The following is a 13070-nucleotide window of genomic DNA, read 5'->3' as shown; positions in this document are numbered from 1 at the left end:
GTTCAGTGATTTTGCGTCCGGTTCTGACGTCCTGTTGGGACTGCTCTGCTTACCTGGGCTGTTTGGTTGGGTCTCCCTTGAGAGACGTCGTCCTTAGCTCTGACTGGAGCTAACCACTTGTTCCCTCCCTCCTCTCGTGGGGGCCTCGCAGCCGGCTGAGCAGGGCCGGGGCGGCCCCCTCCCAAGGACGGACCTTCCTGAGTGTCCCCTGCCGCCAGCACCAGCAGGGCCTCTGCACGCTGCCGGTCAGAGCCCCGGCGTCTCCCGGCCGCGGGAGTCCCGGGAACATCCGCCTCACAGCGTCCCTCGGGCCAGCGGGGGATTTTGTCCTCCAGGTGCTTGGCGGGGGATTCGCGGAGACGCAAGGGGACCCTTCTGCAGAATTTGCAGGGTCTCGTATGATCCGTGCAGCCGCCCCCCGCACTCGGCCTGCAGCCTCCCCGCCCAAGCGCTCCAGAGCCCTGGCCTCCTGCTCCGGACCCGGCCGGATTCCCGCGTCTGCCTGGTCCCCTGTCCCTGCTCTGCTGCCCTGGGTGTGCCCACAGGACACAGCTGGCATGGCGTGAATTTCGTGGGTCGCTTCCCTCGGGCGGGATCACGGTTCCCTACGGCGCAGTCCTGAGAACGCTGCCCCCCGCGCTTCCAGTGTCTGGAGTTTCTGGCCGGGGTAAGTCCAGGCTGTGCTGCTCCGCGCCGCCTGGAAGCAGAAGAGGCCAGTTCCCTCCTGAGGGACACTTAGGTTGTTTCCCAGCCTCTCTGTGCTGCCCAAGCTGCCAAGAGCACTCCACGCATGCCTGTCCTCACCCGGGAGGGCTGCGTGCGCCTGGACCCGACGGGGCGACGGTTCACAGCGTGTGACACTCGCCTGGCCATCGCCTCTGGAAAGGCCGCCCCTGTGCACGGTCCCTCGCACAGGGTGTCCCTACGTTCACATTTCCTCCGTCCCCTGGTCCTCCCTGGGTCCTCCTCCCTGCGACCTTCTCCCCCTGCCTCATCACACTCCCCGCCCCGGCCTCCCTCTCGGCCGTGTCTCTGTCCTGTGCACACTGAGATGTCCACACCGATGGCCGTCGCCCCTCTGGGCAGGTAGTTCCCCAGCTGTGGATCCCAGGGGCCTCGAAGCTCCCAGCAGCTCCCAAGGTGCAGTCACGTGTGGCTGTTCCCGGGGCCCCGTCCTATTCCCAGGGCCGGGGTCCGTTCATCATTGAAGCAGGACCGCAGGGGCCTGGTGTGCAGTGGTTTGCAGAACCCCCTGGAGCTCCCCTGGAGATGCCCAGCCCCGCCCCCACTTTAGGGCCAAGCCCCCTTTGCTCCTCCTGGGCTCGTGGCCCTGGCCTGGCCCAGGCTGTATGCCTCGGTTTCCTCACCAGGAGGGTGCATCCTGGTGGTCCCATGGTCAGGAGTGCTCTGACCTCGGCTCTTGCGAGGGTGAAGGGAGCTCCCCTGTCCAGGAGGGTAGGGGGTGCCCGGCCCGGGGCCTGTGGGGGTCGAGGGTCAGGTCCCTGCAGGGCCAGGACGGCGAGTGTGAGCTCTGGGATGCCTGGGCGCCTGGGCGACGCGGGACCCAAGGCTGCAGGCGAGGCTGGGACAGAGAGAGGGGTGATGGCTGTGCGGGGGTTGGGTGGGCAGACTGTGACGGGGCAGGGCGCGGCAGCCTGGCACAAGGCACAGAGCTTGGGGCCGGGAGAGCGCCAGAGGACGAGAAGGGAGGGAGAGCCAGGCTGCGGGGCGCTCAGAGTGTGGGGAGCTCGGAGGGGATGGCCGGTCCGGGCCGGAGGCCTAGCCTTGGCGGCGCGCTGCTCCGAGGGCAGGCTGGGCTTTCCAGCAGGTGCCTACCCTCCGGGAAGTCCCAGGCTGCCCCATGCAGGCCCTGACCCTCCTCTCAGCATCCAGCCCTCCCTGTCCCCCGGTCCTCCTCTTCTGTTCCCAGCCGCCCCCGCCCCACCTGGAGAGCAGGGCCGAGTCCTACAGATCCCACCTGTGCTTCCTGGACTGGTTCTTCGGGCCCCTCAGGCCCTCCCTGCCCTCACCTCTCGGTGGTGCCCACCTGAGTGACTCCAGGAGCCTCCCAGCAAGGTTCCAGCCACACGCTGTACCCTCTGCACAACCTGGACTGCACAGTCTTCAGAGCATGGGACATATCTGGTGTCTCCACCTCCCTCGGTGGCGGGGGACACAGGCAGATTCATATCCTGTCTCCTTCGTCCTCACCGGGAGTGGACCACAAGTGCCTGCCCCTCTGCAGCAATGCCCAGCGCACATGCTTTCTCAGAGAATGCCCTTCCGACCTCGTCCCCAACAGGCTCCTATTCATCCTCCACAGCCCCGTGTGGCATGTGCCATCCTCTACGAAAGCCCTCACCACAAGGCAGTACAAGTACCAGGCCCTTGCCTCTGAGCCCACAGCCCAGCAGGGCTGGCAGAGAGGGCAGCTGAGGCCTTGGGTGCACAGGAGTGGAGAGGGAGCCGCTGGGGTGGGCCTCAGGACGCCAGCCTCACCCCTCCGTATCTGGCCCCAGCACTGGATCCCCACAGCCCATCACACCCTCAGTGCAGACACCGCCCAGGAAGGGAAAGGGGAGACACCATCAGGGGTTTCCAGACAGGCCCTGGAGACTCTCCCACCAGGGAGGTCGGTGTGGGGCTGCCACAGCGAAGGGCACACGGCCCCGGGAGCCCAGGCTGGGGTGCGTGAAGGGCAGCCGGTGATGGGGGCTGGACTCTGGGTGGGTTCCCCACAAACCTCCGGGTGGGATGAGGGATGTGGTGGGGGAGGGCTGAGCCAGCCAGGGATGCTCCCTTGGGGCTGAGGCTCCCTGATCCCTGTGGGTAAGTCTGGGCCTGGCCATGCCTCAGTTTCCCCACTTGCCAGGGTGGGGTGGACCAGAGGGCCCTGAGGGTGTGTCTGCAGGGAGTGGTGGGCTGGGAGCCAGGCGTGGGAGAGTAGCAGGCCGCACCAGGTCTAGGGCCCACCCCTCGTCGGAATCCCCTGCCCCCACCCGAAGGGCGTCCTTGGGCTGGGAGGTGGCGCGCGGGGCGGGCAGTCCCAGCACCCGGGCGCCGCTGCCTTCCTAGGCACCTGCGAGCCGTGGGGTTTCTGCAGTGCTCCCCAGGGCATGGCGAGCGGGCGGAGGGTGCAGGGGGCGCCCCTTCCTCTTCCTTGGAAACCCCCACGTGGCTCTGTGGGTGGGGGACGCTCATGAGGGGCACTCGGGGCAGGGGCATGTTGGGGTGGGCACGGATATGGGGGACCCTGGTGCCGCCTGGAACCCCCGCTGCAGAGCATTGTGTTCTGGGCGCTGGGCTCATCTTCCCAGAGAAGGTGGCCAGTAGTGACCTCCCTCTGGTGCTGGGGACGCTTTGGCCCAACAGGACAGCACCATCCACCCCAACCTGCATCATGTCACCCCGTCCTTGTTCCTTCCCAGGGCACCCTCAGGAGTCCAATTCAGCAGTGACCATGGCCACACTGGTGGCTGTGGCCAGTGACACCCACAGTGACCCCTGCCAGGGGATGGTCCAGCCGGGGTCGTGGGGCAGCCCTGGCTGAGCCCGAGGGGCTGGGGACTTCCTTGCAGGGGGGCGGTTCACTGTCCCCTGGGCCCTGCTGCTCTTCTCCTGCAGACCAGGGTGGGCAGGATCCCATCGCCACGTCCAGCAGAGGCCACTGAGTCCCACTGGGCAGCACCCTGGAGAAGGACTATGGTTCAAAGTCAGGACCGGGAGAGGTTCCGGCTCAGGCCATCCAGCAGGTGGGCTGACCTGGGGTGGCTTCTGGACGTGGCCAAGCACTTGTCCTGGACTGGCCAAGCACGTGGGGGCCGTGTCTGGTCTGGCGAGGCAGCCCAGCGTGGAGCCGGGGAAGGAGGCCAGAGGGTGCTTGAGCCACACGCGGGACAGCATGTGACCGCGAGAGAAGTGCTGGGGCGGCCTGCCTGGTGCCGCCCCCTCGGCCTCCAGGGGCTGGCGGGCTCCCCCCATGAGTGCGCTGCGCCTGCTTGTCTGCAGGGCCCGGGCGTGTGGTCGTCCCCACGCCCCCGCCGGCCGCCCACCGCTCTGAGGGGAGGGCGTGGTGGGGGGGAAGCCCGCTGGGGACCTGGCCAGGGAGGCTGGGGCCCGGGTTCTGAGCCCCACAGCACCTGCAGCCTCTGTGGGTGCGGAGTGAGCCGGGCAGAGGCGGACGCATCTTGGGGGGCCCTCACTTCTATAGAAAACCCAGAGGGGGCTGCGGATGGTGCGAGGGGGAGGGTCTCCCTGCTGGGGCCCCTCCTGGCATCGCCCCCTGCGCTCCGCCAGCGCCAGTCCCCTGCGCGGCCGCCTGCCGCCCGCCGCCCGCTACTGCAGGCGGGCTGCGCACTGAAGTTTCTCTTTCCTTTTCTCTTTCAGCGGAAGGCGGCCTTGGCGTCAAGGCCCCTGCGGCAGTTCGTCCCACTGGCTGGCGGGGGTCCTGGGCCAGCCGCCAGGGCCGGAGGCGTCCTGATGAGGAACACGGAACCTCCTTGGGGCTGGGGGGCCCCTTCTAGGAGACCAGCGCCCAAAGCCGACGTCTTGCGGCTGGTGAGCCCCTGCCTCTGGCTGTCCCTGCCCCGGCTGCTGTGGACCCTGCCCTCCCCGCCCCTATGCTCCCAGCCACCTCCCCTCCCCCAGCCCCTGCCCTGGCCTCGGATTCCCAGCTCCCTCGCTGACCCAGTCGCCCCACCCCCCTCTGTCCTCACCACAGGGCTGGGGGTCCGGAAGGAGAGCCACAGCCCCACCCAGCAGACCTCCTTGGGGGCCCCGCCCTGCCCCAGCCCTCCCCTCCCCATCCAAGGGCAGCTGGTGGCCCCCCACGGCAGGTTGAGGGTGCTTCTGGGCCAGGTGGCGCTAGGGGAGCGCAGAGCCAGTGTCTCTGAGGGGCCCCGGAGCAGGTGGCCAGTCCTCCAGAAGCCCTGAGCCCATGATAAGCTCAGTGTCTGTCCACAGGATCAGGTCCAAGGTCCGGCCTGGGCGGGAACACCTCTAGCCAGGCTGGGCTCCTGCCTCCCCAGGAGCTCACCCCCAGGGAGCCCCACGCTGCCAGGCCCTCCGCCCTGGAACCAGGTCCCAGCAGGGCCACGCTCACCCCTGGGGCCCTGGCCAGCCTGTCTCCCCTGCCCGGGCCTTCCCCACCGCACAGAAGGGAGACCGACGCCTCGGGGCCATGCCTGGGCAGAGACCCGAGTCAGCCAGGGCAGCTCCTCCAGGCCAACTCCTGTCCTGGCCCCTCAGGCGCTGTATCTCCTCTTCCTGGGATCCCCCCGCTGCGCCCCAGCCCTGCCATCCTGCAAGGAGGAGGAGTTCCCGGTGGGCACCGAATGCTGCCCCAAGTGCAGCCCGGGTAGGCGCAGCCCTGGGAGGGGCCGGCGCTGGGGGCCAAGGGCAGACACTCTCGTACCCTCCCTGCCCTGCCCTGGAGCCCCCTCTGTTCTCTGTCCCCACAACCATGGGTGGCGTGAGGCCCCGGGCCCAGGGGCACAGACAGTGGGGATGTGACGCGGGTGGGCCCATCACAACCAGAGGCTGAGGCCTGGGGGGTGCATGCCAGGATACCAGGAGCTCCACATTCTTCCAGAGCTTTCCAACTCCCCCAAAGCAGGCACACTTGTAGAAGGCAGCTGGGGCCAAGGCGCCCCGTGGGGACCAGCCCAGCTGCCCCTGAGTCCCCGTGGCTGGTGGTCTACCTGCTCGGCGGGAGGGGCGGGTGCAGTGCTGAGAGCCGCGACGCTCTGGGCTGTAGGCTACCACGTGAGGCAGGCCTGCGGCGAGCTGACGGGCACGGTGTGTGTGCCCTGCCCCCCGAGGACCTACACCGCCCACCACAACGGCCTGAGCGAGTGTCTGCCGTGCCGCGTGTGCGACCCAGGTACGAGGGCCACCCCCCGCCAGCACCACCCCCAGCCAAGCACCCAGAGGCCCTGGCCCAGCCCATCTCCACGGGGCTCCCTGCAGGGATCGCCTTCTGTCATTTGTCACCTGGGCCTTCCCAAGTTCAGCACCTGGCCATCGCCCCGCTGCCAGCCCTGTCCCAGGAGAGCCAGGTCTCCAGGCTCTGCGTCAGATGTGTGGTCAGCATTAGCCTCGCCCCACGAGAAGGCAGGGCAGGGGACTGCCCATTGTACAGACGGGCAGGCTGAGGCCCAGTTACCCAGCGACAGAGCCAGACAACCCCCCTGGCCTCCGGCCCCTCTCCCGTGGCTGCAGACTCAGGACAGCGGGGGAGGGGTGGGAGCGGACCCAGATTAGACGGAAGGCAGGCCCAGGCCCCCAGCCCCCACCAGTGCCCACCCTCAGATAGCCAGGCCGGGGCTCAGCCGCGGGAAGTGCCCCACGGAGGGCCAGGCAGGACCAGGGCTGACGGCTCCCAGGAGCCAGCACCTGGGAGCAGGCGGGCTGAGGAGGAAGGCCAGAGACAAGAAGGAGGCCGAGTGCTTTGGGGCCTCATGTAGGTGGGGATTGGGGGCCCACACCCCAACCTGCACCCACAGTTCCTGCTCCCCCAACCTTGAGAAAGCACCTGTCTCACTGGGCTCAGGGTACGGGGCACAGACAGCAGGTGAGGCTGTGCCTCCGGCGGGGCCCAGGCCCAGGCGCAGGCTCTCGCTATGGTGCCTCCGCCATCTGAACAGCGTAGAGGGGAAGCCTGTGTGAGGGTGGGTGTCCAGGGGCAGGCGCACCGGGGGCTGGGACCTGTCCCCCACATGCCCCGTAGCTGACACTGCAGTTTCAGTGTCCTTCTGGGCCAGTTTGGGCAGAAGGCCAGCTTCCCCCAGAGGCCTGGCTCCCTGTCCCCTCCCAGGACCCCCCGAGGCCCTCGTCCCGCCTGCTACTGCTGGGCCTTGGAGCCCTTTGGGACTCAGGCCCCCGGTCTGGCACCTCTGGGCACCGTGTTTGTCTGAGCCGGGCGGTGCAGGGTCCCTGGGGGCAGAGTCTGGGGCCCAGACACTCAGGCGAGCCAGGTCTCAAGGCTGGACTGAGGCCCAGTCCCCTCCCAGACCCCAGGCAGGAGCCCCCAGGCCCCTGGGTGCTCGGCCCCTCCCAGGACGGGGCCTCGACCCTGCCCCCGGCACCCCGGCTGCTGCCCTCAGGCCCGTGTCTTGTACCCCAGCCATGGGCCTAGTCACCAGGCAGAACTGCTCCAGGACGGAAAACACCCTGTGTGGCTGCAGCCGCGGCCACTTCTGCGAGGATGGTGACCACTGCGCCGCGTGCCGGTCCCACACCTTGTGCCCCCCAGGCCAGAGGGTACAGGAGAGAGGTGAGCCGGCAGGTGGCTATGCCCATGCCAGAGTCCCCTGACCCAGTGTCCCCGCCTGACCCCAGGCCCCCTCCCAGCCTGGTGCCCGAGGCCGCCCCTGACCGCCCGCTCCATTGCTCAGGCACCGAGAGGCAGGACACGGTGTGTCAGGACTGCCCCCCAGAGACCTTCTCTCCCAGCGGGAGCCTGGAGGAATGTCAGCCCTGGACCAAGTAGGTGACCCAGGGTGGCCTCAGGGGCCTCCATGCTGCTCCCACGGGAGTTGGCCGCCCGCCCTCAGCAGAGACCGGGCGGCTCCTCAGTCTCGTGCCAGCTCCTTGGGGAGCCCGGAGCGGTGCGGCCTGTGTCCCGCAGATAACACGCCGCCTTAGCCCCCGCGGCTCGCAGGTCTGGGCTTCCTGGAGGCCCAGGGAGGACATCACCCGGAGCAGCCCCAGAGGGCTGCCGCCAGATCCCCTGTCCCCTGGTGTCCCCTGTGGGAGGGCACCGTGGGCTTCTGGGGGTGGGGGGAGGCTGTCAGGTGCGGTTCCCAAAGTGAGGCCCCCACTCCTCCTGTGGCACGACCCCTTCCAATGCCGACCTGGGACCCCAGAGCTGACCTGGGACCTCACAGCCTCTGGGGTGGGCCGGGGTGGCTGCCCGGGGAGGAGTGCACAGGGCCCCGCGTCCTGCTCTGCCCTCCTGGTCCTCTCCCCAGCTCTGGCCCAGCCACCCTGGCCCTGGCTCTGTGTCCTCCCCGGCACGCTCTCCCTCTGTCCTCTGTCCTCTCCACACTGGCCTCTCCCTGCCTGGGATCTCTGGAGCCCTGGCTGCCCCCCTTCTCCCTCTTCGCCATCCGTCCCCCCTGCCCTGGCCTGTCCCTGGTTCCTTCCTCCACCCTCCCTCTCTGCATCTCCCCATAGTGGCACTTGGGAAAGCCAACCGGCCTGAGGCCACGTCCCAGAGCCGCCAACCAGGCCAGCCTCCCTGGGCCCCTGCCGGCTGGAGACGCCCAGCTCTGCGTGAGTGTCAGGCCCCTCACGGTGCCCACACCGCTGGCACCCAGGCTCCACGGCTGCTCTCACGCAGGTGCAGCGGCTGGTTTACGACAGAGACACCTGGGACCAGCAGCTCAGATGTCACCTGCTCCTCGAAGACGCCGCAGCTTCTTTGGGGCCTCATTTTTGTCATTGCCAGTGTTTTCATACTTGGCCTGGTGATATACAAACGGAAAAGAAGAAAGGCCAGCGGTGAGTGAGTCCGTCCGCTCCTTTCGGACCGGTGTCCCGGGCGTCTCTTCTCAAGCCCTTCCGTCGTCCTGTCCCTCCAAACCTGGGGAGGCGGCCCCCTCTCAGCGGCTGCTACAGGCCTGGGGGGGCTTCCTGCTGTGCCCAGAGCCCAGATGTCAGGTGTCCTCCCTGGGGGCTGAAGAGAAGGTGGGTCCCCTGACCAGGGAGCCCCCTGCCACTCGGTGCTGTGGACCCCGAGGGCCACCTGCTTGCGGGGCAGGGGGAGCACAGGGCCGGCTGTGTTATCGAGAGCAGGGCCAACAGCCACCCTGCCGCAGACAGGGCTGCGTCCCCACCGAGAAGACTAAGGTCACTCACTCCTTCACTCCTGTGCCCACTTACCTGCCCCGCTCAGGGCGCCTCGGCTGTGCCACAGCCCTGGAACCTGGGTCTCTGCTGTGCAGGCTCCAGGGAGCCCCGTGCACGCCCGCGGGAGCAGGCTCCGTGCCCAGAGATCCCGGGGGGAGGTCGCCACGCTCCCCGGCCCAGTGTCAGCACGTCCACCGCGTCCTCGCCGTGGGCCCCTGCGTGCAGGCAGCTCTTGGGGTCTCCGACACTGGCACAGGCCGGGGCGGCCCCATCCCCGTCTCACCCTGAGTCTGGGGCACCTGCTCCCTGGGGGTCCCTGTCTCCTCCCTGGAGAAAGGTTAAATTAGAGTTACGCACTCGGGGTGTGGCAGCTGGGAGGGAGACCAGGGTCTCCTCACCTGTGTGGGGCCCCCTCGGGGACAGGCCGAGCTGGGAGCCCGGACCACAGGTGGTTTCACCTTGTCTCAGAGAGGGCCAGTCTCTTGGGGAAGGCCACGCAGGGAGAAGCCAGGAGTGTGTGGATCCCCCCCATCACCGTGCACCTGTGTCCCCTGGCCCGGCGCTCGGGCCCCTCCCCTAACCGGTGTGTCTCTGCTTTGCAGGTGCCAAGGCCAAGGTAATGGTCTTCCCAGGTACCGTTCCTCGTCCTCCGTCTCCCCTCCCCACTGGGGTCGATGCTGCTGGGGGTGCACACGGGTGCCCAGCCCTGGGAGGGGCCCGAGTCCTCGGCGCACAGCCGCGCTGCCGCGGGAGGGAGCGCAACCCCTCCCACGAAAGTAGCAACAGGACCCCGAGAAACCGGAGACGGTGGGTGGGAGCCTCGGGAGGCCGGGTCTTTATGCCGCCTTCGCCCGCAGCGGGAGGCACGGGACACAGAGGGCGAGGCCACGGTCCTGCAGGCCCCGCCGGACGTCACCACGGTGGCCGTGGAGGAGACGGCACCCAAGTTCCCAGGGAGGGACCCAAACCGCTGATCCACAGGCTCTGGGACCAGACCTCTGAGGCATCTCAGGCGACACCTGCTGAAACCTGCAGTCCACCTGGTGGGACCGCGGGAGCCAGGCGAGCCCGGTGGCCTCTGCCCTGGACGGGCTCAGGCTCCAGCCTGCGGGAGAGATGGCACCGCCGGGGCTGCGGCTGCCACGCACCGCACTCAGTCAGACAGGGCCAGAGCCCCTCACCACAACGCTAGCTTCCCAGCCAGCCCAGTTCGGCCCAGCCCCGGCTCCCCGCCTTCCTGAATCCTGCCAGCCTCCGCTGCCGCGGCGCGTGGGAGGTGGCGGCAGGCACTACCTCACGGGCAGGAGCAGGCTGGCTGGCCCTGAGCATGGCATTAAACGAACACCCTGTTGTTTGAAGGGCATTTCTAACTTCCATTCGAATTCAGCTCCTTGTTGCTATTTATCAAGAAAGTGTCTCCGGGAGACCCTGTGAGACTCGCAAGGTCCTGCTGCTCACTGCGCTCTTGTCTGCCGACTGTTCTTCCCCGGGCAGCGATCACGGTGAGGTGCGCCCGTCACCACGCGGGTGTCGTCGCTCTAGGATTTCACCGGGGGCGGTGGGGAAGGCACACCCCCACGGCTGTCACAGGATGTGTGCTCAGGGGCACTCACGCGGCATCCGCAGCCCCAGCAGACGCGGCCGCGCCATTCTCGTCCGTCCCTTCTGCCCGTGCGACCCGCTCCCCGACAAAACCTGCTCCCGCCGCTCAGAGCACCTTCCCTCCGGGCTCCTGGAGGACACAGAGCCCTCCTGGAATTGCCCTCAGGAGAGTCCCGCGCTGACTGGGGTTCGGTCGTGGGTGCAGGTCCTCTTCTCTGTGGCTTCAGGCTTTGTGGTCCAAATACTGTGGACGGTGACGTGGGTCAGTTTTCCTTTCGTCTCTTTTTCAGTGTGGTTGTTGCGTTCATTCGAAATAGCATTTTACTCACTATCTGAGTATGAATTCTGTCTGCAGTTCTGTGTCCACCCCCGCTGACTCTCTGTCATCTGGCTGATGCATCTGTCTACCTATTTGCTTCCTAGTCTCTGGAACATTAGCAAGGGCTTAGACGTCCGTGTCAGTGGTCTAGACGCTGCCACGAGAGGGCAGAGATGGGCAGCTTGGTGACTGTGCTGTCCGCAGAATCCCGCCCTAAGCGAGCGAGCGGGCGATGGACAAGAACTCGTGCACTGGGACCGTGTCCAGAGCCTACGCCGTGGGCACGAGGACAAGGACCAGCCGTGCAGGGGCCACCACACGAAGGGCTCGGTCCGGCAGGAGGTCGTGCCAGTCTCCCGTGTGCACTCGCCTATGGACACCCAGCCAGCCCGAGGAGGGCCGGCCCCACGTGTAGTCACGGCGGGGGCTGTGACGCTGCTCTGGGGCTGGACGGAGCCAGCAGACTGAAGACCAGCAGGGACACAGGAGGCCTGAGCTGCATGTTCAAACCACTTGCTTTGTTCCGCTGACGCACATAGAACACTCCGGATGCGAGCCCGCACACCTGCTCTCAGGCGTCCCCGGTTGGAGGTCGTGCTGGGTGCCAGCGTGTCTCCAGGAATGGAAGAGCTCGGCGAGTGCGTGGGGGGGTGCTCCTCAGGTAGCCTCTGGCCCCCAACCGTTCATGCTACCTGAGGCTGCTGGAAGGCCCTGGAGTGTGTCCCCTGTGCCCCCCGGGCATGTCCCAGGGGTCCCCAGAGCGAGTGCGCTTATGGCCACAGCGCCCTGGCCACATGCAGCGTGCACTTGGAGTCCTCGGGGACCCCTGCTGTTTGCAACCCGGCAGGACACGACAGGACGCCCGTTACAGTGTTCAGACGTGTTGCCGTCGGGAGGCTCCTCATCCGGGGCGGCCACTTCCTGGAGAGCGAGCTCACCTGGTGTGTGCTGTTTTACACGACCCGCTGACACTCCAGGACACCATCGCTCTGCCCCAGTGGCCAAGGGCCCATCCCAGGCCACTAGGCGCAGCCCCTGCACCCAGAACCCGCTGAAATTGTTCAATCCTAACCCGCTGACCCCGCCTCGCCCAGCCCTTCCTGAGGAACCCACAGAATAAACCACAGAAAACCGCCATACAGGCTCACAACCCTTGGCATTGAGTCACCCCTTGGTGTGGAAACAGGGGCCCCTGCCCAGCGGTGCCAGGGCAGGCGCTCGCCCAGGGCTATGTCGCTGGGGAGGCAGGCCCTGGGTGGGGACGCGGCTGAGCGGCTGAGAGGGAGGCCGGGGCGGGGAGTGTGATGAGGCAGGGGGAGAAGGTCGCAGGGAGGAGCACCCAGGGAGGACCAGGGGACGGAGGAAATGTAAACGTAGGGACACCCTGTGCGAGGGACCGTGCACAGGGGCGGCCTTTCCAGAGGCGATGGCCAGGCGAGTGTCACACGCTGTGAACCGTCGCCCCGTCGGGTCCAGGCACACGCAGCCCTCCCGGGTGAGGACAGGCATGCGTGGAGTGCTCCTGGCAGCCTGGGCAGCACAGAGAGGCTGGGAAACAACCTAAGTGTCCCTCAGGAGGGAACTGGCCTCTTCTGCTTCCAGCCGGCGCGGAGCAGCACAGCCTGGACTTACCCCGGCCAGAAACTCCAGACACTGGAAGCGCGGGGGGCAGCGTTCTCAGGACTGCGCCGTAGGGAACCGTGATCCCGCCCGAGAGAAGCGACCCACGAAATTCACACCATCCCAGCCGTGCCCTGTGGGCACACCCAGGGCAGCAGAGCAGGGACAGGGGACCAGGCAGACGCGGGAATCCGGCCGGGTCCGGAGCAGGAGGCCAGGGCTCTGGAGCGCTTGGGCGGGGAGGCTGCAGGCCGAGTGCGGGGGGCGGCTGCACGGACCATACGAGACCCTGCAAATTCTGCAGAAGGGTCCCCTTGCGTCTCCGCAAATCCCCCGCCAAGCACCTGGAGGACAAAATCCCCCGCTGGCCCGAGGGACGCTGTGAGGCGGATGTTCCCGGGACTCCCGCGGCCGGGAGACACCGGGGCTCTGACCGGCAGCGTGCAGAGGCCCTGCTGGTGCTGGCGGCAGGGGACACTCAGGAAGGCCCGTCCTCGGGAGGGGGCCGCCCCGGCCCTGCTCAGCCGGCTGCGAGGCCCCCACGAGAGGAGGGAGGGAACAAGTGATTAGCTCCAGCCAGAGCTAAGGACGACGTCTCTCAAGGGAGACCCAACCAAACAGCCCAGGTAAGCAGAGCAGTCCCAACAGGACGTCAGAACCGGACGCAAAATCACTGAAC

General features: G+C 67.6%; 1 protein-coding gene across 4 annotated transcripts; it reads left to right on the top strand.

Annotated features, from left to right (window-relative positions):
• The first annotated feature begins 4316 nt into the window (after positions 1-4316).
• TNFRSF14 (tumor necrosis factor receptor superfamily, member 14) lies at positions 4317-11900 on the top strand. Of its 4 annotated transcripts, XR_001138146.1 has the most exons (9): positions 4317-4557; positions 5248-5356; positions 5756-5881; positions 7124-7273; positions 7395-7485; positions 8342-8502; positions 9453-9482; positions 9708-10714; positions 10876-11900. XR_001138146.1 is itself a non-coding variant. In XM_012660669.1 (8 exons), the coding sequence occupies exons 1-8, from the start codon at positions 4480-4482 to the stop codon at positions 10040-10042; spliced, it is 1080 nt and encodes a 359-aa protein (XP_012516123.1). In that variant the 5' UTR covers positions 4317-4479; the 3' UTR covers positions 10043-11900. The 4 variants fall into 4 exon arrangements, 3 of the variants coding, with proteins under 3 accessions (XP_012516123.1, XP_012516124.1, XP_012516125.1); XM_012660669.1 differs by having other exon boundaries at positions 9708-11900; XM_012660670.1 differs by lacking the exon at positions 10876-11900 and having other exon boundaries at positions 9453-9466; positions 9708-9888.
• Positions 11901-13070: the final 1170 nt, after the last annotated feature.

Source organism: Propithecus coquereli, unplaced genomic scaffold, assembly GCF_000956105.1.
Source record: "Propithecus coquereli isolate 6110/MARCELLA unplaced genomic scaffold, Pcoq_1.0 Scaffold672, whole genome shotgun sequence".
Classification (NCBI taxonomy): Eukaryota; Metazoa; Chordata; class Mammalia; order Primates; family Indriidae; genus Propithecus; species Propithecus coquereli.
This window is presented reverse-complemented; position numbering and strand designations above follow the sequence as displayed.

Excerpts from the sequence above, each read along its gene's own strand:
- TNFRSF14 (XM_012660669.1), top strand. The coding sequence starts at position 4,480 with ATGAGGAACACGGAACCTCCTTGGGGCTGGGGGGCCCCTTCTAGGAGA. Across the intron at positions 5,357-5,755 it reads CTGCCCCAAGTGCAGCCCGG|GCTACCACGTGAGGCAGGCC; the intron begins GTAGGCGCAGCC and ends TCTGGGCTGTAG. Across the intron at positions 7,486-8,341 it reads GAATGTCAGCCCTGGACCAA|GTGCAGCGGCTGGTTTACGA; the intron begins GTAGGTGACCCA and ends GCTCTCACGCAG.